This window comes from Aquarana catesbeiana, linkage group LG04 (genome assembly GCF_042186555.1).
Source record: "Aquarana catesbeiana isolate 2022-GZ linkage group LG04, ASM4218655v1, whole genome shotgun sequence".
NCBI classification, from domain to species: Eukaryota; Metazoa; Chordata; class Amphibia; order Anura; family Ranidae; genus Aquarana; species Aquarana catesbeiana.
The window spans coordinates 619,419,838-619,445,508 of NC_133327.1; the positions used below are offsets into that span (position 1 = coordinate 619,419,838).

A 25,671-nucleotide genomic window follows, 5' to 3' on the forward strand; every position below is an offset into this window, starting at 1 on the left:
CCAGATAGAAATACAAACGAATTCAGCTATGTATTCAGGTTAAAATCCTTCAATGTATTTGTAACTGCAGCTAGTATAAGTACCTAAATTAGTCTTTATATTAGCTTACCAAAAAAGTGAGGGCCAGCACTAGACGGCAGGTAAAAAGGGGTGTGTCTCTCTCTCTCTCTCTCTCTCTCCCATAATTGAATATATATTTTTTTTTCCAATACTCTTTATTACAAATTAATCCACATAAATTAACATTTTGTATCCTTATACAATTCTTCATATATTTCCATTTACCTTTACATTCTCTCCTGTCAATCACTCCATTCTCTCTCCTCCACTCTCTCCATGGTCACTTTATACTTCATTTTCAGGTATTCCTACATCCAATGTAAAACATGATCTATTCCACTTTGCCCATATATTCTCAAATCTCTGCAGATTACCCCTTTGCTCGTACATTATTCTTTCATAAGGTAAAACCTGATTTACTGCTCTAACCCACTGGTTCACAGTCGGTGGGTTCGGCTGAATCCATTTCTCTACTATTTGTTTTCTTGCAAGAAATAATACTTCCTGCAGGAGCATCCTATTATATCTGCTACTACCTCTCTTTTCCCTTCGTATTCCCAACAAACAGAGTTCAGGTGTGGCCATAATTGGTTCATTTAACACTTTTCCTATTTTCCTGATCACCTGTTGCCAATATATTTCTACACATATATATATATATTCAATTATAGTCGACCTATCACCAGATTTATCTATAAAGTGTAAATTCAATTTTCTTGTACAATTTACCTTTAGATTTACCAAAAACCATGAGGTCAAAACTAAACAATTTTCAATTGTATCCAATGAGGCAGGCACCTGGAAACTACATCGTTTAAGGTAAATCTAAGGCTCGATTCACACCTATGCATGTTGCTTTTGAGCGTTTTTGGAGGGTTTTTTTTTATGCTTGGCACGTTTTTGAGCAGCGTTTTTGTAGCGTTTTTGCGGCGTTTTTGCCGCGTTTTTGCCGCGATTTGCGTTTTGCCTTTTTTTTTTTTTTTTTTTTTCTTTTTTTTTTACAGTCTTAAAAAAAAATTACAAAAAAAAAAAATAAAAAAAAAAAAAAAAAAAAAACGGCAAAAACGCACCAAAAACGCACCAAAAACGCTGCAAAAACGCTGCAAAAACGGTGCACTTGCGTTTTTGATGCTTGTCCATTGAAATCCATTACATGCAAAACGCTGCTTTTTGCATGAAAAAAAGTCCCTGACCCTTTCCAAAAACGCAGAGATACAAAAAAGCATTGATGTGAACATGTTCCATAGGAACCCATGTTAAAAAATTCCCATGCATTTCTGCAAAATGCAAAATGCATCAAAAAACGCGCTAGTGTGAATGGAGCCTAAAGGAGAATTGTACAAGGAAATTGAACATGTATGGCCAGCTTAGCACTCTACACCCTTCCCCCAGTCTCTGCTGCAGTTACCTCCGTGGGTAATACATTTTCATCGTCCTTACAGCCCGGTGCAACGGTCCTGGGGTTTGAATACTGCGTTGCTTTTTTTCTTCTTTCCCTAAATATGCCAGGACAGATCAGAGCAGTTCTAAATGGTCAGCGCAGTCACGTGCCAGCGCTGACCAATCAGAACCACACTGATCCTGCATGGACAGTGATATTGTATCACCCAGAGAGGTAAATGCAATGAGGGGTGTGGAGGATTCACCTTTTCCTTTTTTCTGTAAGGGCTTATTCACATGTGTGTCCAAGGGGGCGGTGGTAAAACCAGGCTGTTGAGCCACGATTTTGCCAAACCCCCCCAACCACCTGCCTGAACACTAATCATACAGCCATTTACGACTGTACACATACTGCCGTCATGATGCTGAGCTTCACAGCTGCAGAAAAATGTAAACAGCATGTCACTTTTGGCGGGCAGTGCCACCTCTGTAATGCAACTAATGCAGTTCTATGGGGCCACACCCCAACCACATGCAATGCACAATGTTACATTGTTGCAGTCTTATCACTGCTGAGAGGAGACTGAGGAAATGCTTTCTCCTGCCTGCAGCCAGCTGACGGCTCTATATTGCATACCTCCCAACTTTTTAAGATTGGGAATGAAGGGACACCTATCAGCAAAAGTATGCAGGCATAGGACACACCCCTTGTCACGCCCCCTTAAAGGAGAATTGTACAAAAAAAACACAAGATTGGTTAAACCCACAAGTGCTTTTTTTTACCACTACTATTCCTTTATGTTGGCTTTTGGAATTTACAAATGCAGCAATTTAGAAATCAGATGAAAGGTTTAACGCTGGAAAACACTTTTTGATAGATAAAAAGCGCATTTTATATTTTTATATACATCTATATAGATCAGACCAAAATGAGGGACAAATGAGGAGGAATGAGGGACAGAGGGACATTGCTCCAAATCAGGGACAGTTGGGAGGTATGATATTGTGACATGTCAGAAATGTATTCATGGACTTTTGTAAAGCCACTGAAAAGTCCACTTAATTTTCCTATATTTGTATACATTAGTATTTGTGTTCAGCGACTTGCCCGGTGTTAAGCTGTAATCGCTCGCCCTGTGGATTCTTTTCTGGCCGGACTTCTTATCTGACATTTGCAGTCGTGTCCTCGCAGCTGAAAGTTTTTCTATTTTAGTCAGCAGTCCATTGAAGGCTCCTCGTAGTATTTGAGGTTTGTGTTTATCAGTCCAATGCCAGCAGCAGGGGATTTCCCAGTGCTTCCCAGCTGTGGACGGCTCTCCGCAGCACAAACACAGATGCCACGCACAGAGGAATCACCTGTCACTGGAGCTGCTTCTGCATATCACCGGGAGCTGGAGCCAAGTGGAAGGTTGGCACAGCGTACACGCTGCTTCAGATCTGTCTTTTCAGGGCTCTGCTTTACCAGCCAGCTTGATTTTTGTTATATTTATTTAAAGCTGAACTTTAGCTTTACCTTCAGCACAGTTGTACAGGCTTCTTTCCTTACAGAAATTGGTTTCACTGCACACTGTGAGCTTCTCACAATATGCATTAGAAGCTGCAACAAGTCAGATAGAGCTCACCTCATTTCCTGGCTAGGGAACATCTGATATCAACTAGTCCTTTCCTCCCCAGCCAGACTGTTCCTGGCCCACCCCTTTTAATAAATTAAATGTTAGTTCTTTCAACTGACCGTGGAGGCTCAGTATCATTGTGGGCATTACCTAGGGTGGTCTGCATACAAATGGAGTCTTCCTAGGAACACCCACTCCTCCAGACTGACATCCACCCATCAAGGCATTTCGATATTTGCATAACTCCTCCCAAGAACCAGCCCACTGCTTTCATCAGGACCATAGGTGTGCGCAGGGGGTGTGCCAGATGTGTCTATGCACTCCCTAATCACTCTGTGTGGTGACGATTCCCCCTACTGCCTGGGTCCCCCCCCATGTTGTGTCCCCCCCCCCCCACTGCAGTACAGCTGGCTTCCCCCCTCTCCTCTCCCCCCGGCTGCTGCAGGGGATGTTTCAGGATGAAGAGTGGGGGACGGTGTTAATCAAAATGTAATTTACCGGCCCCTTCCTTTTCTAAATGAACACAGTGAACACACTCACGCACTGTGTTCAATCATAACTGAAGCAAAGTAAACTATGTTTACTATGCTTCCGTTTTGTGAATGAACAGGAAGCCGCTCAGCAAAAATCACTTTCAATTAATTCGCTGTCAAGTGCATCTGAGGCTGCAGAGAAAGGCGTGTGTGTTTGAGCCTTGGGGTGCACACCCTAATGCAATAGGCTGCACGCATCTATCATCAGGCCTGGGGGCTCTTGAGGGCACTTTGCATGCCCATTGATTCCAATGGCAGGGCGGTGTTAGGTGCGGGCAGGATAGGCTCCTCTGAAGAGGAGGGTTTTCAGGGATAGTCTAAAAGCAAACAGAGTAAGAGATAGTCGGACAGATTGGGGTAAGGAGTTCCATAGGATAGAAGAGGCTTGGGAAAAGTCCTGGATGCGAGCATGGAAGGAGGTGACAAGGGAACTAGAGAGCAGGTGGTGTTGGGAGGAACAAAGGGAATGAGTAGGTTGGTATTTTTAGTCAGCAAATTTTCAACTTTCCTAACAGACTGTTCTGGACCCACCCCCCAGCCAGTGACTGGACAGTAAAAGGAGAAGCAGCAATTCAGGATTTTCAATTACTTTCCATATAGGCGAACGTGGTCGCTATGATGAATACAGAACGATCTCCCCGTGGGGGACAAAGACAGTAATAAAAATCTTGCTAATTTTTCAGGAAATGAAGAGCGCTGGATTGCTTAGTGTGTAAATGCATAAAAGTTTGTACATTTTTGTATTTATTGATTGGGTGCTCTGTTTCTCCTTATGCCATGTACACACGAGCGGACTTTTCGACCGGACTGGTCCGACAGACCGAGTCCGGCGGACAATTCGACCGTGTGTGAGCTTCATCGGACCTGCAGCGGACTTTTTTGGTCGAAAATCTGACGGACTTTAGATTTGGAACATGTTTCAAATCTTTACGTCGGAACTCCGCCGGACCCAGTTCCTATCGAAAAGTCCCCTCGTCTGTATGCTAGTCCGACGGACAAAAACCGACGCTAGGGCAGCTATTGGCTACTGGCTAGCAACTTCCTAATTTTAGTCCGGTCATACATCATCACGTACGAATCCATCGGACTTTGGTGTGATCGTGTGTAGGCAAGTCTGTTTGTTCGGAAAGTCCGTCGGAAGACCGCCTAAAGTCCGTCAGACCAGTCCGGTCGAAAAGTCCGCTCGTGTGTACGCAGCATAAGACCTCCTTGAATGGTTATAGGAAAACATAGGATAAGGAATAGAAGTGTCCCTCCACGTATAAAAGTCCAGAATGATAAGAGTGTCAGGAAAAGCTGCTGCATTTCAGAGAATTGAAAGTCACCTATAGAAGTAGATACAGACATAGCGGCTACGTGGACACAGCTACATGTCAAAATTTGACATGCATGCAGAAGCAGGTGCTTGAATCGGAGCACACACTGTTTGTGTTCGGATCTGTGCACCGCTCCTGCATGCATGTCAAAATTTGACATATGATTGTGTCTGTCCAGCCACTGCATCTGCATCCACTTCTGTAGGCTGCCTGCATGCAGCTGCGAGGTGCATGCAGTCGCAGAAGACAGCGGTTCAGCACACAGGATGGGTGTCTGCGCCTGTCTGAATGGACCATTTATTGCTAATTACAGAACTGGGCTTTTCCTTGATTGTCTTAAAATATTTAAGACTTTTTATACATGGAGCGGCACTTCTATTCGTTATCCTATATGTAGTAATAAAATCTGATAGGGGTTCTAATCCTTCCATACTGAAATAAAAAAAAAATAAATAAAAAAGTTTTGGCTTTACGTGGCCATAAAATAGTTTTTATAACTGAATGCATTTGGTAAACCTTCCTGGAGTATAGCTTTAATTAACCTGATTGTTTTTCAGACTGTCTGTGATGCCAGCTCCCTGGATCCTGTAGCGCCTCTCTGTGGCATTCCTAATTCTGACCAATGCCTGTAACATTCCTCTCTACACTTGGTGCCATAGATACATGTTTTGGTTTTGACTTTAAATTAACTTTTTATTGTACATATTCAGGAAATGTATTTGTACACACAAATAATTTTTAACTTTTTTTTTTCTTCCATCAAGTTTATTTTGCTGCAGAGGGGGAAGTACAAAAGTTCGAGTTTCCTTTCTCACCCCTACAAAACAGGAAGTAGACCAATGCCTGAAGTGGCACCGAAGGAGGTTTTCATGGCACTGTGCTGTATAACGGTGGGATATTTAGGAAGGATAGCAGTCCCTACAAGTCTAATTAAAGGCCCACTGCTGCTAACTTTTTTTTTAAAGTACAGGCTTGTACTTTCCAGACTTACCTGCTCCAGGTCCGCGAAGCCAGAGTCAGAATAACAGTCCAAGAACAAGTCAGGGATGACAGGTCCACTTTCTGCTGAGACAGGTTTCCTGTAAAAGACGCTATTTATGAGAAAAATACATGGGCTGTAATTGTTGGCCTCCACCTGAAAATGGTAATTGCCAGGTTGGCTTTAGCTCCTTTTCTCTTTCTGTTTTTTGCATGCCTTTATCTGGCCCTTGGGGCACTATTCCTCCTACTGACACCAACAATGAGGGGCATAATTATTGCCACTGACACCAACAATGGAGCACTATTCCTCTCGCTTGTGATGGGGCACTATTCTGCCCACTGACACCACAACAGGGGTATAATTCCTGCTGCTGACATGAATGATGGGGCACTGTTCCTCTCACTGACACCAACAGGGGCATTATTCCTGCCGCTGACAACAATGATGGAACATTAATCTTCCCACTGACAGCAATGATGGGGCATTATTCCTCCTACTGACACCAATAATGGGGCACTATTCCTCCCACTGACACCAATGATGGGGTATTATTCCTCCTACTGACACCAATAATGGGGCATTATTCCACCCACTGACACCAATGATGGGATGCTATTCCTCCCACTAAAGATGTGGCATTGTTTACTAGCAATTACACTAGTACATTTTCTTCTCCCACTGGCCACAGTCTGGCTTCCCTAAAGTCTGAAGGACAGTACACTGGCCCTTTGTTTAGAAAGTTTGGAGACCCCTGCAAAAAAGCCAGCAGATCAGCATGAGATACAGCTAACTAGTATTTTCAGAAGTAGGCAAGCAATAGCAACCAATGGCAGGTTTATGTTATAGAAATGTGAAACTAGATCATGCTGTTGTAAAGCGGACATGAGCAGTGCAGAAAACATTTTTTATTTTCTGTACTGAACAGTGGTTTTGATGCCTTATGTTCAAAGTAGACCTGAACTGTGGAAGCTTTGCCTAAAAAAGACAGACAGAGGGCAAAAGACTAGTCACCAATATTGCCAATAGCGTTCCTGCATTTGCTCTGTTCTCCATTACTCACTTACCATTCCTTGTTCTGAGTGGAGGAGGCCATCTTGGTAGAGGTAGGGCTTTAATTCCTCGTGTCAGAGGTGCCCCCCTCCCCCCTTCAAACTAGTGATTTGATAACTAGCGGAGGAATGTTTAAAGAGGAGTTCCACCCAAAAATGGAACTTCCGCTTTTCTGAATCCTCTCCCCCTTCGGTGTCACATTTGGCACCTTTCAGGGGGGATGGGGGAGCAGATATCTGGATAATCCAGGTATTTGCTCCCACTTCCAGGCATAGATAGCCGCAGTATCCGGGGATATCTATGCCATATCCAGAGCCTCCTTCGTCCCCCCCGCTGTCTTCTGGGAGACACACAGATCCCAGAAGACAGCAGGGACCAGTGGGATCGCACAGCGCGACTCATGCATGCGCAGTAGTGAACCAGGCTGTGAAGCCGCAAGGCTTCACTTCCTGATTCCCTTACCAAAGATGGCGGTGCCTCCACCTGAGAGCCGAGGAACAGATCGGCTTCGGGTTCCCGAAATCGCGGGCCCCCTGGACAGGTAAGTGTCCATATTTTAAAAGGCAGCAGCTGCAGTATTTGTACACAAAATGGATGAAGCCAGGGCAGGGAGATCCTTGCACTATGGGTTCTTGGGTACAGCATCCTGTACAGCACAAAGAATATATTCAGCATTTTTAGGTCTTCAACTTTCATGAAAATACCACATTGTAATCCTGCTATGGAGGCCCTTGATCAGGCACTCCCTGTTATAGAGTGACAACCGTCTGTGTCCATCTCCCAGTTGTGCCACCTGTGTTGTCATTCTGTCACATGAGCGCCTGGTAAAGATTTATTACTGGCCATTTCAACACACATTACGCAGGCATGGTCAAGTCTTGTCCTCATCAGAAAGCCCACCCGAGAAATGTCAGGCAGCCATCGCTAGAGTGCATGTGGAGAAGAAGTTGACGCAAAGAGGTTGCATGGGACCCACAGCACATTGATTCAACAAAGTGTAAGAAAGTTGGAAAAAGGCAAGTGTTTATGAGTTAAGGTTTATATCTATTTTAATTCTCCAGAACACAGATAGGATAATCATGGATAGACGACTACACATACATGTTTTAGAGTAGGTTACTAAATGGAACTGAAAGTTCACATTCGTAGCATGCTTCTGCAAGTTTGTTCTCGTCCATCTGACATTGCTTGTTGTTTGCAGCACAGGTATTAAACTCTGGGCAGGTCCATGCAAATGACAGGTCTCCCATCCTTGTGGATTACATCACATGAGCTCTTCTTGTCCTTGTCACTGCCAAATTGTAATGGTCTCTCTCTTAGTCAAAGTAGATAGAACTCAAGAGTGAGTACTCAGTCATTTACATGTGTGTCTCTCTCTCCCTCCCTCTCTTTTCGTTTTACAGATAATTTGTTTATGGAGGTCTGGGCAGGAGCCCAGCTTACTTCTCGTCTGCATACCTTCAAAAGTGATGTCACTCTCCTGGAAGACAAGAAGTCATTGGGATCACAGATTGTGAGCTCCTGGTGCTCAGTGCCTCGGTCACCTCTAGCTCCTCTTATCACAGGACTATGGCTGTGTATTGCTATGCCTTGAATAGCTTGGTGATAATGAATAACAGCAATGGGAAGACGGGCAGTGTGACAAAGACGAGCCCAAGTTGCCAGAGACCTGTGCTGCCTGTGCCGGACAGACGGAGCACTTATTGTCCACTGTTGGTCAGTCCGTCACTGCCACTCTACAGCCCAGGACCATCTACTCCTGGGAACTCTCCTAGAAACAATGGTTCTTCTTCTTTTATTTTTCCTGAGCCAGGAGAACGGACTACATCAAGAAGCCGAAGCCCAAGTTGGAATGGCAGAGATGGACAGTCACCAAGGTTGCCAAGAGTTGGGAGGTGTCCTTCACCGCTTCGACTTCAGGGTAGTTATGTTGGAGAAGCAGTTTCGGTGATAGATTCACGTTTGGGGACATGGTTGGGGTCTGGACAAGGTAATGGCTCTGGGACTGCAAACACTGAATCCGAGGAGAAAAGGCGCATAGCACGGATACAACGTGAGCTTCAGAATGTTCAAGTGAATCAGGTGGTTGGACTTTTTGAAGCTCATATTCAAGCACAAAATAGTCCAAATTCCCCAATACTTAGAAGCCCTCGACTGGGCAGCAGGTCACCTTCCCCTCTACGACACACAAGGCAAGAAGAGACTGTGTTTACATTTGGTCAGGACAGGGGAAGAAAACCCTCTTGGCCCAAAAAAGAGGAGCCACCATCATCTACAAGTCATTCAGTGGTTTCTACAGCTCCAACGGTGGTTCCAACAACTTCTTCTATTATGACCACTGTCGAAAAGGACATTTATAGAACTAACAATGTAACAAATACAGTGCCGCTACTCAACACTTGCTCTTCAGTAGTTGCCCCCAGTAAGCTATTCGACACTTCTTTTCCATTAGAGGACACCTGCAAGTCAAACGTTCATGGTTTGACCTCTCCCATTCCTGCGGTCATAGTCACTGACCATGGGGAGGATGGTGATTTTAATGTGGACCTTAATAGCCCTAGCATCGACCCGACAAATCTTCCCCGAAAACTATCCTCTTCGTCCGCTTCTTCTACTGGATTTTCTTCCTCTTTTGATGAATCTGAGGATGATGTCTCCAGTGATCCTGAAAGATCCCCAGAACAAAGCACTCCCTTCCTTCAGACGATTGAGCAGAAGCCAAAAGTGGTAAGTGCACTGAGATCTATTGTGTTATTTATTTGGTTCATATCATACTTACTCTATCACGTTGTGGAAAAGTGACTTCATATATTCAAATCTGTTCCGTATTATCACTTCCCATTAATGACTGTTGTGCTATTGTAATCGCAGAACATTAAGATTATCTCATCTGATGTCCTGCTGCTGTGGACTGGAACATTGCACGGCATCATATAGTTACATAAGTAGCCAGGTAGAAAAAAATGTCCTTCTGAATTTTTAGAAGCCCCAACAGTTTTGTTCCAAAAAATAAAAGCAGGGTTTAGTCTAAAACATAACCTAGTGGGCAACTGTGACCAATTTTACAAATCTGGTCTTTCCTAGATGAGCAAAGATAAGCCAATCAAAATATTTCTGTTGTAATCATTTACAACTGTATGCAATTAGTTGCAATAAAATCATCTTGTCCTTGATTCTCAAATATTTTAGAACCTGTTCTGTGAGTTTGTTAAAGTTTTGTTACTTTAGTTTACACAATAAAAGCTTTACAAACTTTTTACGAATAGTAAAGCAAACTATTTATTCTATTTACAGTTTCTCTATGGCTATACATTTTGGGGCCCTTTTATGCCTATGGGCTTGTTATAACATAAGTTATTGCTTCTACTTTTAAATGCGCTTCTTCGCATAATTGTGCAATGATGCATGTTAATGTATCAAAAATGGAGGAAAGACTTTAAAGGGCTCATGCACACTTAAGCTAAAAAAAGCTGCTTTTACAGGCGTTTGAGCTTTTTTTTCTCTGCCTCTAAACTCTCCTTCATGTTAGCCTATGGAGTTGATTTACTAAACTGGAGAGTGCAAAATCCAGTGCAGCTGTGCATGTTATACTTACCAGCTCTGTGCATTGGTTTTGCACAGAGCAGCCCGGATCTTCCTCTCCTCAGGTCCTACGCCGGTGCTCCTGGCTCCTCCCTCCTTCCGAATGCCCCTACAGCAAGCAGGCACATTCCCAAGCCGTGGCTCTGTGTGTCTCCTGATTGGCTCACTGGCTGTGATTGACAGCAAAAAGCTAATAAGGAGTGCGGGTCCCCAGAGAGCCAAGGCTCTTGTGGACATTGCTGGATTGAGAGGGGGCTCAGGTAAGTATTAGGGGGGCTGGGCTGCTGCACACAGAAAGTTTTTTTACCTTCATGCACACTATAAGCATTAAAGGGTCCTTTCACACGGGCTTTCCCATCAGGTCCGCCTGTCAGTTTTTGAGGCGGGTATGATTGGAATTTGCAGTCTCCTCTTTGGGGCGAAGGATGTCAGCGGACACGTGTCCACTGACACCCGCTGCTATCTGCTCCTGCCCGCAAAATCCAGACAGATGGGGGTCCTATTTTCCATCCATCTGGGGGATCCGATCGGATAGGATCATCTGAAAATGGATGGGCGATCTGTTACCACACGATTTCCCCATAGAGGAGAGCGTGACTGTGTCTGTGTCCGTTCTGCACATCGGAGCGGGCAGGACCTGTCGTGCGGTGACGGATGTTTTACCACATGGTAAAATGGTTGTCATTGCAGGGACATCCAGGAAACAATTGTTTCCTATGTGTACCATTCACACTGCAACGTAGTCTGGTTCTGCAATAGAATACAGACATTTTATCGCAGTGCACCGGCCCTGAATTGCACTGCAATGTGAAGCAGCACAGCGCAGCTCGCTGTCAGACATTGCAGTGAATGAAGTGTAAGTTTTCTACACTTCAAATAAAGCAAACAAAAACTAAGAAAAAAAAAAGGGAGCAGTGTGATGAATCATACACTACACTGCCCCCTAGCGCAGCGGGCAATACAGAGCGGCCGGAGCAGTGAATTGATCGTTTTGCATTGCTGTGTGAATTCGTCCTATGCGCAAGGTGCATTTAACGCTTCAGCGTTTTTTCATTTTAATGTCCAGAATAAATTAATATTCTGGCCAATTCAATTTAAAAAAACGCCCAAGCGCTTTACATGCCTAAATGTGCCTAAACGCATTTGCAAAAAGACAACTTAGGCATTGTTTTAAGCTCGGGTTCACAGATATGCTATAACACAGACATCGCATGTGAATCGCACCTGCACTTCTGTGCCGATCACATGCAATGTCTGCGCAGTGCGAGTTCAGCTATACAGTTTCCTACTGATTCCTACTGTATTAAAGTTTATTGTATTTGTACTGTCTACCCTCTCATTGTAAAGCGATACGTGAACTATTGGTGCTATATGAATCCTGTATAATAATAATAATAATGATATACAGTTGTATGGCTGAACTCGCATTGGATTCGCACAAAAAAAGATGCAGGGACTTTTTTACCCGCACTAGAATCGGATTGAATGGGTGTTCCATACCTCCCAACATTTTGACATGGGAATGAGGGACACCTAATAGCAAACGTATGTAGGCATAGGATACCCCCCTTAAAGGGGAAATAACCAAAAAAAGGTTATTAAATGAACAAGTGCTTTTTTTACCACTACTATTCCTTTATATTGCCTTTTAAAATTGAAAAATGCAGCAATTTAGAATTTGGATGAAACGTGAAACACTTTTTGAAAGATAAAAAGTGCATTTTATATACAACTATCTGGATCAAACCAAAATGAGGGACAAATGAGGGGGAAAGAGGGACAGAGGGACATTGCTCCAAATCAGGGACAGTCCCTCGAAATCAGGGACAGTTGGGAGCTATGGGTGTTCTCACCCATGTGATCTGTGAACCAATCTGGGGGTGTCATTAACACTGTATTGACACCCGCAGTGGTTCGCAGAGGGCAGTGTGAACTGTCTGCGGGAGAGATGTGATGCGGGAACTGGCGCTGGAATCTCGCAGGTTCCCACATTGCTACAGTGTGAACCTAGGCTGAAGATGCTTTTCTCCTGCCAGGAGAAAAGCTTTTATAAAAGCCCCAGTGTGAATAAATCGTATTCCCCAAAGCGCATAATGCATTTTTGGCATGAAAGCAAAAGAATCCGGACAGCTGCACTCCTCGGAACCATTAGAAAGCCATCTTTATTTCACATGATAACACAGACAAACTAAAAAAAATCTTTTTTCTTGGTGCCTCGCATTTTAGAGCTGTTCTTGGGGTTATTAGGCGCACTGATTCAGAACATTGCATTGGCTAGAGGTGGTTTGTTTGGCGCCCCCCCAAAAATGGAGCACCAGCCGCCACTGATTGCCACTCACATTGTTACATTGTGTACCGAGCACCGTGGAGGTTATGGCTACTCTTTTAAGTGTTTCTTTATGGTACAAAGAGATTAAATAAAACACTACATTAACCACTCGCGGAGTCGCGGACTACAAGCCTGCAATGTACTGTGGACAGGCGGCCTGTGCAGGCAAATCAATGTATCTGTGCGCCTCTGCCTGCCTCCAGGTTTATGGCGCACGCATGTGCACTCCCGCTCCCCCCCCCCCCCCGCTAACACCCACTGTGACTGAACACAGTGGGAGTTTAGTCAGCAAGTCTCGGCCAATGATTCATGGCCGGGACCTGCTGATCGGCTGTTGATAATCAACACAGGGCTCTGTACAGAGGGAACGATCTCTCTGTTTCTTATCCCTACAAAGCAGGGATAAGAAACAAAGTGATCTGTTAGTAAAAGCAGCACATAATACACATATTACACATTGTTAGGCACACATTTAAACCCTTGATCGCCCTCGATGTTAACCCCTTCCCAGCCAGTGTCATTAATACAGTCACAGTGTATAGCAGTAGCACTAATAACTGTATTACTGTCACTGGTGATGTCAGTGACAGTTAGTCAGTTCCCACCCAGCGTCAGTTAGGGTCAGATTGTACGCCACACTATCCCACATTATAAGTCGCTGATCACTGCTATTACTTAAAAAATAATACAAATTCCAAAATATACAGTATATACCATAGTTTGTAGACGCTATAACTTTCACACAAACCAATCAATATACACTTATTTGGATTTTTTCTTATTAAAGACATTTTGGACAAAATTTATGAAGAAATTTTATTTTTTTATTGGCTATGTTTTAAAACAGAATGTAAAAAATATAATTTTTTTCTAACATTTTTTGGTCTTTTTTCGTTTATATCACAATAACAAAAAAAAACCCAGTGGTGATCCGATACCACCAAAAGAAAGCTCTTTTTGTGTGAAAAAAAATATATAAATTATATAAATACAGCGAAGAGTGGTATATGGCATTTATGTATCTCAAAAACTAGAGCTGACAAGGAAAAATTGGTGCCAATTTTGTAATCAGCATGTCAAATATACCCAGGAATAGGTCTAACATTTGAGGCACCAAAATGTATGTTGAGCAGTGAAAGCAGTGAAATCACAGTGGGGGGGGGGAGGCACAGCTTACGCGTTTCACACTGTGCTTAGCACTTGCTAACCTATCAGTAAGATTATGAGTAGGCGCCAAGCACTCCGTGAAATTAAATGCGTAAACTGTGCTTGTGTCAATGTGATTTCACCGCTTATAAATGTTACGCAGTGAAAGGTGTGTTTTACATGCATTTTGTTTTTTATCTTTGTCTTGCATATGAACATATGACTTGAAAAACGCACCAACTAAAGCACATTTTGCATTTTCAGCATGTTTTGCATGCGTTACTTTTGACTTTAATAGGGTGCGATTTTTCACAAAATGACAAGGTAAATGAAGAGCAAGAGCATCATAAATCATAATGGTGACTAGTTTTCATGTGCTTTTAGTGTGCTCTGATTTTGTATTGTTGTACATGTAAAACAAAACTGTGTGAAGAGGCCCTTAGACTGGCTGATGTACCCTCTTCTCAGCTTGACTGACAGCAGCTACCCGCAGGACATGCTATCACATTGGTATGGATCAGCGGAGAAGAGACGCTCGAGAGGGGACATGATAGCGATTTACAAACATCTCAATGGCGATCCCAGCGTAGGAGAAAAACTATTTAGTCCCAGAGAGTGTAAGAGGGCCACACAAAATTATTGGAGAAGCGTTTTAACCTTAACCACTTCAGCTCTGAAAGGATTACCCCCCTTCCTGACCAGGCCATTTTTTGCGACACGGCACTGCGTTAACTTAACTGGTAATTGCGCAGTCGTGCGACGCTGTACCCAAATAAAATGTATGTCCTTTTTTCCCCACAAATAGAGCTTTCTTTTGGTAGTATTTGATCACCTCTGCATTTTTTTTTTTTTTTATAAACAAAAAAAGACAGACAATTTTGAAAAAAACAATATTTTTTACTTCCTGCTATAAAACATATCCAATAAATAAAATTTAAAAAATAAAATTTCTTTATCAATTTAAGCCAATATGTATTCTGCTACATATTTTTGGTTAAAAAAATCCCAATATGCGTATGTTGATTGGTTTGCGCAAAAGTTATAGCATCTACAAACTATGGGATATTTTTTTTTTTTACTAGTAATGGCGGCGATTAGCGACATATAGCAGGACTGCGACATTGCGGGCAGACAAATTGGACACTAAGTGATACTTTTGATCCTTTTTTGCGGACAAGTGACACCAATACAGTGATCAGTTAAAAAATATGCACTGTCACTATACTAATGACACTGGCTGGGAAGGGTTAACATCAGGGGCGATCAAAGGGTTAAATGTGTTCCCTGGGAGTGCTTGCTAACCATGGGGGAGGTGCTTTAACTGTGGGAAGACAGAAGCTTTCTACTTAGCAGAAACACAGGATCTCTGTCTTCCCTACTGACAGAAGGGTGATCTGCCTTGTTTACATAGGCACACTGCCATTCCACCTCTGTCAGGAACGATCAGTGGACCGGACTAGCTGATTGGCTCCCACTGTGTCCAATCACAGCAGGAGCGGGACGCTGGTGGCGTGCGTGCATGCTGCAGACCTGGAAGTGTAAAATCACATATCTGTACATGATTTTGCGCAGAGGAGCCGCCACCCCGCAGTAAATGTATGTGGGAGGTTCGTCAAGAAGTTAGGCTGCGCAGGGAGGTTTTTCGCTGTCAGGACGATAAGGATAATAAGAGAAATGATTATCGACACTGACACACGTACCATACCTCCCAACTCCCAACTTTTTGAGATGGGAATGAGGGACACCTTCTAGCAAAAGCATGTAGGCATAGGACACACCCCCTTAAAGGAGAATTAACCTAAAAAAAAGATTAGTTAAACCCACAAGGGCTTTTTTTTACCACTACTATTCCTTTATATTGGATTTTTGGATTATGGATGAAAGGTTTTGCACTGAGAAACACTTTTTGAAAGATAAAAAGTGCATTTTATATTCAACTGTATAGATCAGACCAAAATGTGGGACAAATGAGGGGAAAAGAGCGCCAGAGGGACATTGCTCCAAATCAGGGACAGTCCCTTGAAATCAGGGAAAGTTGGGAGCTATGCGTCTACACCAACACAGGATGAACTGGATAGACTATTTTCTTTTTCCAACCTTACCTGCTATGTGACTATGAAATGACGCCCCCTGCACATGGAAAGCGTGATGTGAAGGTAGCCCATGCGATCACGTGACTGCTGAATAAAACTACATTTTATAGTAAATAGCATTTTTAGTAGCGTTTGACTCATAGAAATGTTTTAGGTCTTTGATAGAGCGCTTGGTATTGCATGAGTTTACATAATCTTTAACCCCAGACATTTACTCTAATCTGTTTAATTCCATGAAACGTTTATTTAAGACATTTCTCAATAGATGTGAAGTCTTAATTTTGGCAAGGACATCGTTTCTATTTTTGCTTTTTTTTTGAGCTTACGCAATCGTTCTCTGGGGTGAAGCAAACGCAGGCGAAACAGAAAGTGTCCCAGGAATTCACGTCATACCATAACAAACTCACATCTGCAGAGTATTTACATATCCCGGCCTGGGATGGAAGGGACAGCGTTAGATGTGACAGTGCAGGCACGCCACTGGGTCATGTCAGTGAGATAGTCAGCAGTCATCTCTATCCATTCCGTGCATAACATCGCCGCGCTGTGAGCTGCGCAGAGTCCCGCATGGCTGACAACTCCTGCAATCCATATAAACATTATAGCCTGCAAACATTATAGGGTTAATACAGCTCATACACAAAGTAGTAACATACAAAGTGCCACGCATGCTCAGAATAAATGAAGAGACGAAAGCTATTGGCTACTGCCCCGTTTATAGTCCCGACGTACGTGTTTTACGTCACCGCGTTCAGAACGATCGGATTTTCCGACAAACTTTGTGCGACCGTGTGTATGCAAGACAAGTTTGACCCAACATCCGTCAGAAAAAATCCATGGATTTTGTGGTCGGAATGTCCGATCAATGTCCGATCGTGTGTACAGGGCATTATTGCGCTTTTTCCCGCGTTTTTTGGCGTTAGCGTTTTTTCATTAAAAACACTCTTTATAATGTAAAAACGTGGCCTAACATGTTTAGACGCAATTAGACGCGTCAAGATGCGTTTTTTGACGTTTTCCGTTTTTACTGCTCCTGAAAGCAAAGGCTGTCAATTTTTCCTACTGCTCCTAAACGCTTATGCCTCCAGAAGCCTCTCACGGTTTATGTGTGCATGGATACATAGGCTAACATGGAGGGGCTTTTAGAGGCAGTTAAAAAAAACGTCAAATGCCCTTAACAGCGGCTGTAAAAAAATGTCCTGTGTGCATGAGCCCAGTCATGCTTTTAAATTAAAAAATGTACCGTAGAACATTTCACGCCTCGCTTAAAATGTAATACCTTTAAAAACACTGAGCATTTAATACTAATTTAGGCTTTGTGTTGGGCTTACGATTAAAGTGTTACTAAACCCAGGACCCTGCATTCACTATATCTGATCTCCCGCAGTACACAGAACATGGAAATGCAATTATTTTAGGAAATATAAACTGCTAAATACCTTTTCCCATCAGCAGTATATAGCAGTCTTGTGACTTCTATCAGTGTCCAGCACTGGTTAAAGCTTGTAGGAGGAGTTTTCTTTGTACTCTGACTGTCCTATGAGGCTGCAGGACCCCTGACCCGCTGTCTGGACAGTGCTGATTGGCCCTCTGCTGATCACATGCACCCTTCTAAGACAAAACAAATCTCTAGCAATCTGCGCCAAACTGAGCATGTGCAGAGTGACTCCAAAGGCTCTGTACTATCAGGAGATGGATTGGGACAGTGGAAGAAGGGGAGGATCTGTGCATACAGTATCAAACAGCCTTTTTACACATTGCAGAGGATTAAACCCTCCACAGTTCCACAGTGAGTATAACAAGCATGCTTTACTGCATCTACAGACTGATTTTACTGTTGTGGGTTTAGTAACACTTTAAAGCTGGGCTCCAGGCACACAGCTAAACATACAGATGAAATACATATTTTGGAGCTGCTTTACTGGCCAAAGGATTTGTATTTCTGTCCCTCTTGTCCCCAGATTTACACAGCTCTGCCACACAGCATAGCCCTGACTTGCATGGTAGAAGACCTATTTTTCTGTGTTACATTTAAAAGTGAACTCTGGACACTAAAGCCTTCATTTATCCTTAATAACTTCAAAGGATTTAAAGCACTTTGTGTGCACCAAAAACATTTGCAAACCCAGTTATTACCTTGTAAAAGTAGCAATGACATCATCAGTAGGCTGTATATAGCCTGTGCAGAAAGCAGAACTGTTGGAAGAGCTAAGCAGACTCCGCCCACTACAGGCTGCCTGCAGAAAACTACAGGAGGGGTGGAGACAAGACCAGTCACCCTGGAAGCAAGGTTCATAAGGACATGGATGAGCGAGTTTAAGGTGGAGGAACCCGACCTCAACCTGACAGAACACCTTTGGGATAAATTAGACATCAGTGCCTGATCTTACAAATGCACTTCTGGAAGAATGGTGAAACATTCCCATAGACACACTCCTAAACCTTGTGGACAGACTTCCCAGAAGAGTTGAAGCTGTTATAGGTGCAAAGGGTGGGCCAACTCAATATTGAACTCTACGGACTAAGACTGGGACACCATTAAAGTTCATATGCGTGTAAAGGCAGGTGTCCCAATACTTTTGGTAATATCGTGTTGTTCAAAGTTTTTATACTCGAAGTTCAGCATTAAATTTTCCATCCTGTTTTTAAAACTTAAAAAAAAAAAAAAAAGTGTTGGCTTTAAATACATTTTTGCTGGTTTTTAAATAGAATTGACAGAGAAGCTGATGTGTGTGGTTAGTATAACTCCAGGCACGTTGTTGCTGAAAGGGTCTAATTCTCTTCTCTGGAATATCTGATGTCTTTGAGAGAAGAAACAATAAAAACCTCACATACCTAGATTGTACTTTTTTTGGGAATTGGTATTTCCTTTCAAGGAGATGTGTGTAGAGGTGCTTGGCATCTTGCATCCTTCTGTGTTCTGTGCTCTGATCTACACTTAATCGCACTAAAGCGTTCTCACACAATGGAAAGTCTGAGAGGTGGCCATCCGTTTCTGAGGCACCCCAGTCCCCGGATCCCATCCCCGCCTTGTGTTTATAATGGGGAGTACAATGTGTACGTGGAAAATAAAACACTCAGCTGGCCACTGCAAGGCTTGTTCATTGTGATCACTTTCTCAACGGGGACCTTTTATGAACAAATATGTCCACCTAAAAGAAAACTATACTTTTGCATATCTATCCTTTAAAGCAGCAGCTTCCAAAGTGTGGCCCTTTGCTTGTCTTTATCTGGCCCTTGGGGCACCATTACATCCACTGACACTAATAATGGGGCATAATTCCCATCGCTGACACCGACATTGGGGCTTTATTTCTCCCACTGACACCATTAAGAGGGCACAATTCCTCCCACTGACACCAACGATAGGGCACAATTCCTCCCACTGACACCAACGATAGGGCACAATTCCTCCCACTGACACCAATGATAGGGCACAATTCCTTCCACTGACACCAACCATAGGGCAGACTTCTTTCCATTGACACCAACGATAGGGCACAATTCCTTCCATTGACACCAACGATAGGGCACAATTCCTCCCACTGACACCAACGATAAGGCACAATTCCTTCCATTGACACCAATGATAGGGCACAATTCCTTCCACTGACACCAACCATAGGGCAGACTTCTTTCCATTGACACCAACGATAGGGCACAATTCCTCCCACTGACACCAACGATAAGGCACAATTCCTTCCATTGACACCAATGATAGGGCACAATTCCTCCCACTGACACCAACGATAAGGCACAATTCCTTCCATTGACACCAACGATAGGGCACAATTGACGCCAACCATAGGGCAGAATTCTTTCCATTGACACCAACGATAGGGCACAATTGATACCAACCATAGGGCAGAATTCTTTCCATTGACACCAACGATAGGGCACAATTCCTTCCATTGACACCAACGATGGGGCACAATTCCTCCCACTGATGCCAACAATGGGGCAGAATTCTTTCCATTGATACCAACATTAGGGCACAATTCTGCCAACTGACACCAACAGTGGGACTTTTTTTTTTTCTCCCACTGGCACCATTAAAAGGGCACCGACAACGGGGTACAAATCCTTCCATTGACACCAAAGATGTCACAGAATTTTTTCCATTGACACCAATGATTGAGCCCAATTCATCCCACTGACACCAACGATGGGGTACAATTCCTTCCATTGACACCAAAGATGGGGCAGAATTCTTTCCATTGACACCAAAGATCTGCCAACTGACCCTAACAATGGGGCACTATTCCTTCCAGTGACATCAACAATAAGGCACTAGTCCTCCCACTGACACCAAAGACGGGGCGTTGTTTACTCCCACTGGACACCAGGGCATTTTCCACTCTCCCTGGCCCTAGTCCGTCCCCCCTAAAGTCTGAAGGACAGGGAACTGGCTCGTTGTTTAGAAAGTTTGGAGACCATTGCTTTAAAGAAGTCTTGTGTCCAGACTATGCACAATAAGCCCCGGTTCACACTATAACTCGCATGTGAATCGCACAGGAACCACACCACATTCCTGTGCAAATCACATGTGATTCAGTGAGGTGCGATTTGAGACCATTTATTTTGAATGGGCTCAAATCGCACCAAAGAAGTACCCCGGGTTGCAGGAAAAAAAATCGCATAGTCAGTATTGATGGGGGAATCCCTCCCATGGAGCTACTGTGTTCTCCCGATAGGGGTGGTGGGTGGGGGGACAGACATGGAGATCCATCCCTGCCGGGAGAACCTAGTGGTTATTGCTAGCGGCAATATTGATCGTTTAGGAGTGTTTAGCATTTTTTTTCTGGCAGAAAACCGCTCTCAAAAACGCAAAACAGAAGGCTTTTTTTTTCCTTCTCCAAACTCTAAAAATAAATTGGGTTTCAACTTTTAAAAGTGGGTTTATTGATTAGGCTTTTCTTCTACTTTAAGACCATTGTCCCAACTCAACTAAAATGTGTTTTTGTTTTGGTCTCCATTGGAGAGATTTCATTACCATTAAAAAAAAAAAAAAAAAAAAAACACACACAAGCACACAGAAGCTCTAACCTTTGCCGGTTCTATACAAAACAAAATAAAAAGATATGGCTGAGGCTGGGCTTGAAAGGGTTAACGTGGTGCACTGCGCGTGCCGCTGCTGCTGTGTTAAGTCATAGTGTATAGTGCAAGCGCCGGGGTTTGGTGGGCAGGGCGTGGGCGAGGTAGACCTACAGTGGAGTGGAAACTTCACCTTGTGGTTACCAGCTCTGCAGAATGTCGCTGTGCAATGTTTTCTGTGAGAACATTAGACTCCAAACAGGCTGTAAATAAAAAAAAGTGATGCTTGATGTTACCCAATCACATGAGACGGCGTACTGAACGCTGCCGCCAGTTCTACTGCTCAGAGGAATTCTCAGTCTGGTTTAGGTGGACCTGTAATTGGTACTGAGGCTTGTCAGCCCCTGGTACATCCCACCCCGAGGGCGCTCCTAGTGCTTCAATAAGACACATAAGAACAAATACACTTAAAGTTATACAAATCACAACTGTGTTTTTAATTTTTATGTAGCATTTTAGCGTATGTAAAAAACACATTTGCAAAACATTTTGTAACAATACCACATCAGTAGTATGGTGCAGCTGCCCCCCAGAGACCCCCCTTTTACTTACTTGAACCCAATCTTTGCAGAGACGAGAACTAGCCCAGCAGCTCCAGCCACTGTCTCGGGTCCTCATTGGATAGATTGATAGCAGCAGGAGCCGTTGGCTCCCGCTGCTGTCAATCAAATCCAGTGACACGGGGGGCGGGGCCGAGTCCTGCCGTCTGTGTCAATGGACGTAGCAGCAGGATTCAGGAGGGGCCTGCATGAGTGCCCTCATGGAAAGCGGCTCTTTGTAGGGGCATTCGATGTGGGGGGGGGGGCAGGGGGCAGAAGAGGAGGATCGGGGTCATTCTGTGCAAAACCCTTGCACAGAGGAGGTAAGTATAACATGTTTGTTATTTAAAAAAAAACACAAAGCTTTACAATCACAAGCAAAACGCCAGTGCTCAGCAGTAAGAAAATGCAAATTTTAAGCATTTAGGAGCGTTTAGCGTTTTTTTCCAGCAGAAAACCACTCTCAAAAACGCAAAACAGAAGGCTTTTTTTTTTCCTTCTCTAAACTCTGAGCACTTGCTGATGGCCTAACTGTAAATGTGCAATCCACCATGCGTTCCACCATGCATTCCACGGCGTTCCACACACTTTATGATCTGAGGAGTAGCGGTAATCTGAACACCCATGCAGACATCTTACTACCCCCAGCTAGCTACATATTGAATTGCAGAGTAGTTTTAGCAATAAAGTATTAATAAAAATAGTATATTGATATCTACGATGGTGTTTGGATATTACGTTTTGAAAGGCTAAAGGTTTAGCGCTGAGCAGTGCAGGGTGTACCAACATGGCCTCCACCACCTCCCTACTGCTGGCGTCCAGCTTGTTACAAAATGTAACATCAAAACAGCATTTATGGTAAGTATTTTTGGTTGGAACGTCACTTCTGTTGCAAAATCTGATGGGTAGCGGTAATCTAATAGAACATTGGTACAATCGGTGGCTGGGGAGGAAGTCAAGTGAAGGCATGATGGCTCTATGCTCTTGGAGGACTGGAGCAACCCTTGATGCCACTTCCGGTTCTCGGCCATCAAATTTTTAATTTTTATTCTTAAAGTCAAAAATTACTTTTTACTTTTTCAAGGTAAGTGAGATATCTGGGGTCTTTTCGACCGCAGATCTCTCAATAAAGAGGACCTGTTATGCTTATTTCTAATACATAGGGATGTTTTCATTCCTTGTAAAAGGAATGAAAGTGATAAAAAAAAAATTAAAGAGACAGTGTAAAAAAATAACTAAAATTAAAGCGCCCCACCCTGCGAACATACGTACAGAAGCAAACACATATGTAAATTGCACCCACATATGTAAACGGTGTTCAAACCACACATGTGTGGTATCGCTGCAATCATTAGAGCGAGAGCAATAATTCTAAAAAAAAATAATTTAACACGTCACCTATGGAGATTTTGAAGTACTGTAGTTTTTCACCATTCCACGAGCATGCCCAATTTTAAAGCGTGACATGTTAGGTATCTATTTACTCGGCGTAACATCATCTTTCACATTATACAAAAAAATTGGGCTAACTTTGCTGTTTTGTTTTTTTAATTCATTAAAGTATATTTTTTTCCCAAAAAATAGCATTTGAAAGACCGCTGCGCAAATACAGTGTGACATAAAATATTGCAACGACCGCCATTTTATTCTCTAGGGTCTCTGCTAATATATATATATAGCAAAAAATACAGATTTTTACTTGTAAACAACAAATTTTAGGAAAAAGCCTGGTCTTAAAGTGGTTAAATATGCCTCTAATGCCGTGTACACACGACCGGACTTTTCGACCGAACTGGTCCGACGGAACGAATCCGTCGGACAATTCGATCGTGTGTGGGCTTCATCTGACCTTTTCTGTCAAAAAATCTATTGGACTTTAGAAATAGAACATGTTTCAAATCTTTCCGACGGACTTGAGTCCGATCGAAAAATCCGTTCATCTGTATGCTAGTCCGATGGACAAAAAAGGACGCAAGGGCAGCTATTGGCTACTGGCTATCAACTTCCTTATTTTCCTTATTCTAGTCCGGTCATACGTCATCACGTTCGAAACGATCGGACTTTGGTGTGATTGTGTGTAGGCAAGTCCGTATCGTTGGAACTCCATCGGAACTCCATCAAAAAATCCTTCGGAGTTCAGTCCGACAAAAAGTCCGGTCGTGTGTACACGGCATAAGTGTCTGAATGTGCTTGGAAACATAGGATAACATTAGCTGCTTCTACAGGCTAAACGCTTAACTCCTCTAACAGTGTTTTTTTTTAAAGCGGAGTTTCAATTAAAAAAAATAAATTAAAAGTCAGCAGCTACAAATACTGCAGCTGCTGACTTTTAATAATCGGACACTTACCTGTCCCAGGGCCCAGCGATTCGGGGTAACGGAGCCACGCTTGTCTCCCCCTCCTCTCTGCGGCGCTGGCATTGTCACTGTGAGCGCCCGGCTGTGGCTCCACAGCCGGGCACGCACTGCACGTGCGCGAGCCGCGCTGTGACTGGCCGGGCAATCATCTGGGACGTGTCCCAGATGTTTGCCGAGAGGGAGGGGGGAGAGGTGATCGCCCTTCCGGCACCGCGGGTGCACCAGGAGGAAGTGGGAGCTGGTACCCTCTAAAAAAATGACATGCCAAATGTGGCATGTCAGGGGGTCACCTTCCCTTAAAGCGGAAGTTCAATTTTTGGGTGGAACTCCGCTTTAAGCCAGTGTGCATGGACCGGAGCAACCCCATGCATTATGCTAACATATACTTGTTTGCATGCCAAAACGCATGGTACTGCAGTTTTATAGAATGGGTCGGGCACCTCTTTTGTTTTTTACATGTAATTTAAAACGCAGTGCATTTTAGGTGCAAATTCCAGGCTCATTGAGTTCTATGGGAACGCTTCTGAATCGCACTTGTGTTTGGTTGTTTTCAGAATTCTGTTCAGGATTGTATGCATTGGCTAGCACTAAAAATGCAGCTGTGACAAAAATCCCGCCCTGAGCCTTGAAAATTTGAATCAAAAACGCACCTGAACAGCTGAAGAAATGCTTTATTTTTACTCATAGTGAAAACGGACATGCAATTCGCATCGGACATTTGTGAACCCAGCCTTACAAGGATAGAGATTTATCTTATCTCTCTGATATTCTCTCCTTTCTTCCTCATTGCCCGCCTGGGATTTTCAGCACTGTAAGGCAAGTTTCTCACTGATGAGTTGCGATTTGGCTCAATTTTCTTTCACTCAGTGGGATTTCAAGGAGCACGTCCAGTGCGATTTGATGCATTTAGCAATGCAATTCCAATGTGTTTTTATGCATTTTGGATACATCTGTGTTCTTTATCTCTCTCCCTCCCTCCTTCCAGCAAGTAGGTCAAGAACACAGCTGAGACTTGCAGGAAACACACTGGAATCACCTTATCTTTAAACAGATAAGCGTTTCACATGCGATTTCCCCATGCCTCCCAACTTTCTGAGATGGGAAGGAGGGGCACCTATTAGCAAAAGTATGTAAGCATGGGACACACCCCCTGCCACACCCCTTTTAAGGCGAATTATACAAAAAAAATAATTGTTAAACCCACAAGTGCTTTTTTTTAACCACTACTATTTATTTATATTGGCTTTTGAAATTTACAAATGTAGCAATTTACAAATCAGATGAAAGGTTTAGCACGGGAAACACTTTTTGAAAGATGAAAAGTGCATTTTATATACAACTATATAGATCAGACCAAAATGAGGGGCAAACTGAGGAGGGACAGAGGGACATTGCTCCAAATCAGGGAGAGTCCCTCGAAATCAGGGACAGTTGGGAGGTATGCGATTTTTATTCAAGTCTATTAATCTCAAAATTGCACTGCGCCGCACTAAAGACACACAGGACCCTTTTTAACAACGCATTGCATTCGCAACGCATATATGTGAACGGCCTCCATAGAAAATCATGGCAATTCACTTGTCCTGCAATTCCTTGC

General features: G+C 43.3%; 1 protein-coding gene across 1 annotated transcript in view; it reads left to right on the top strand.

Moving 5' to 3' along the window:
* ITPKB (inositol-trisphosphate 3-kinase B) overlaps window positions 1-25,671 on the top strand; it is a 164,132-nt gene that overhangs the window by 9,624 nt on the left and 128,837 nt on the right. Inside the window, exon 2 of the mRNA XM_073628302.1 lies at window positions 8,338-9,661. Coding sequence (XP_073484403.1) covers window positions 8,504-9,661 — 1,158 coding nt within the window. The 5' untranslated portion in view covers window positions 8,338-8,503. The remainder of the gene's footprint in view (window positions 1-8,337; window positions 9,662-25,671) is intronic.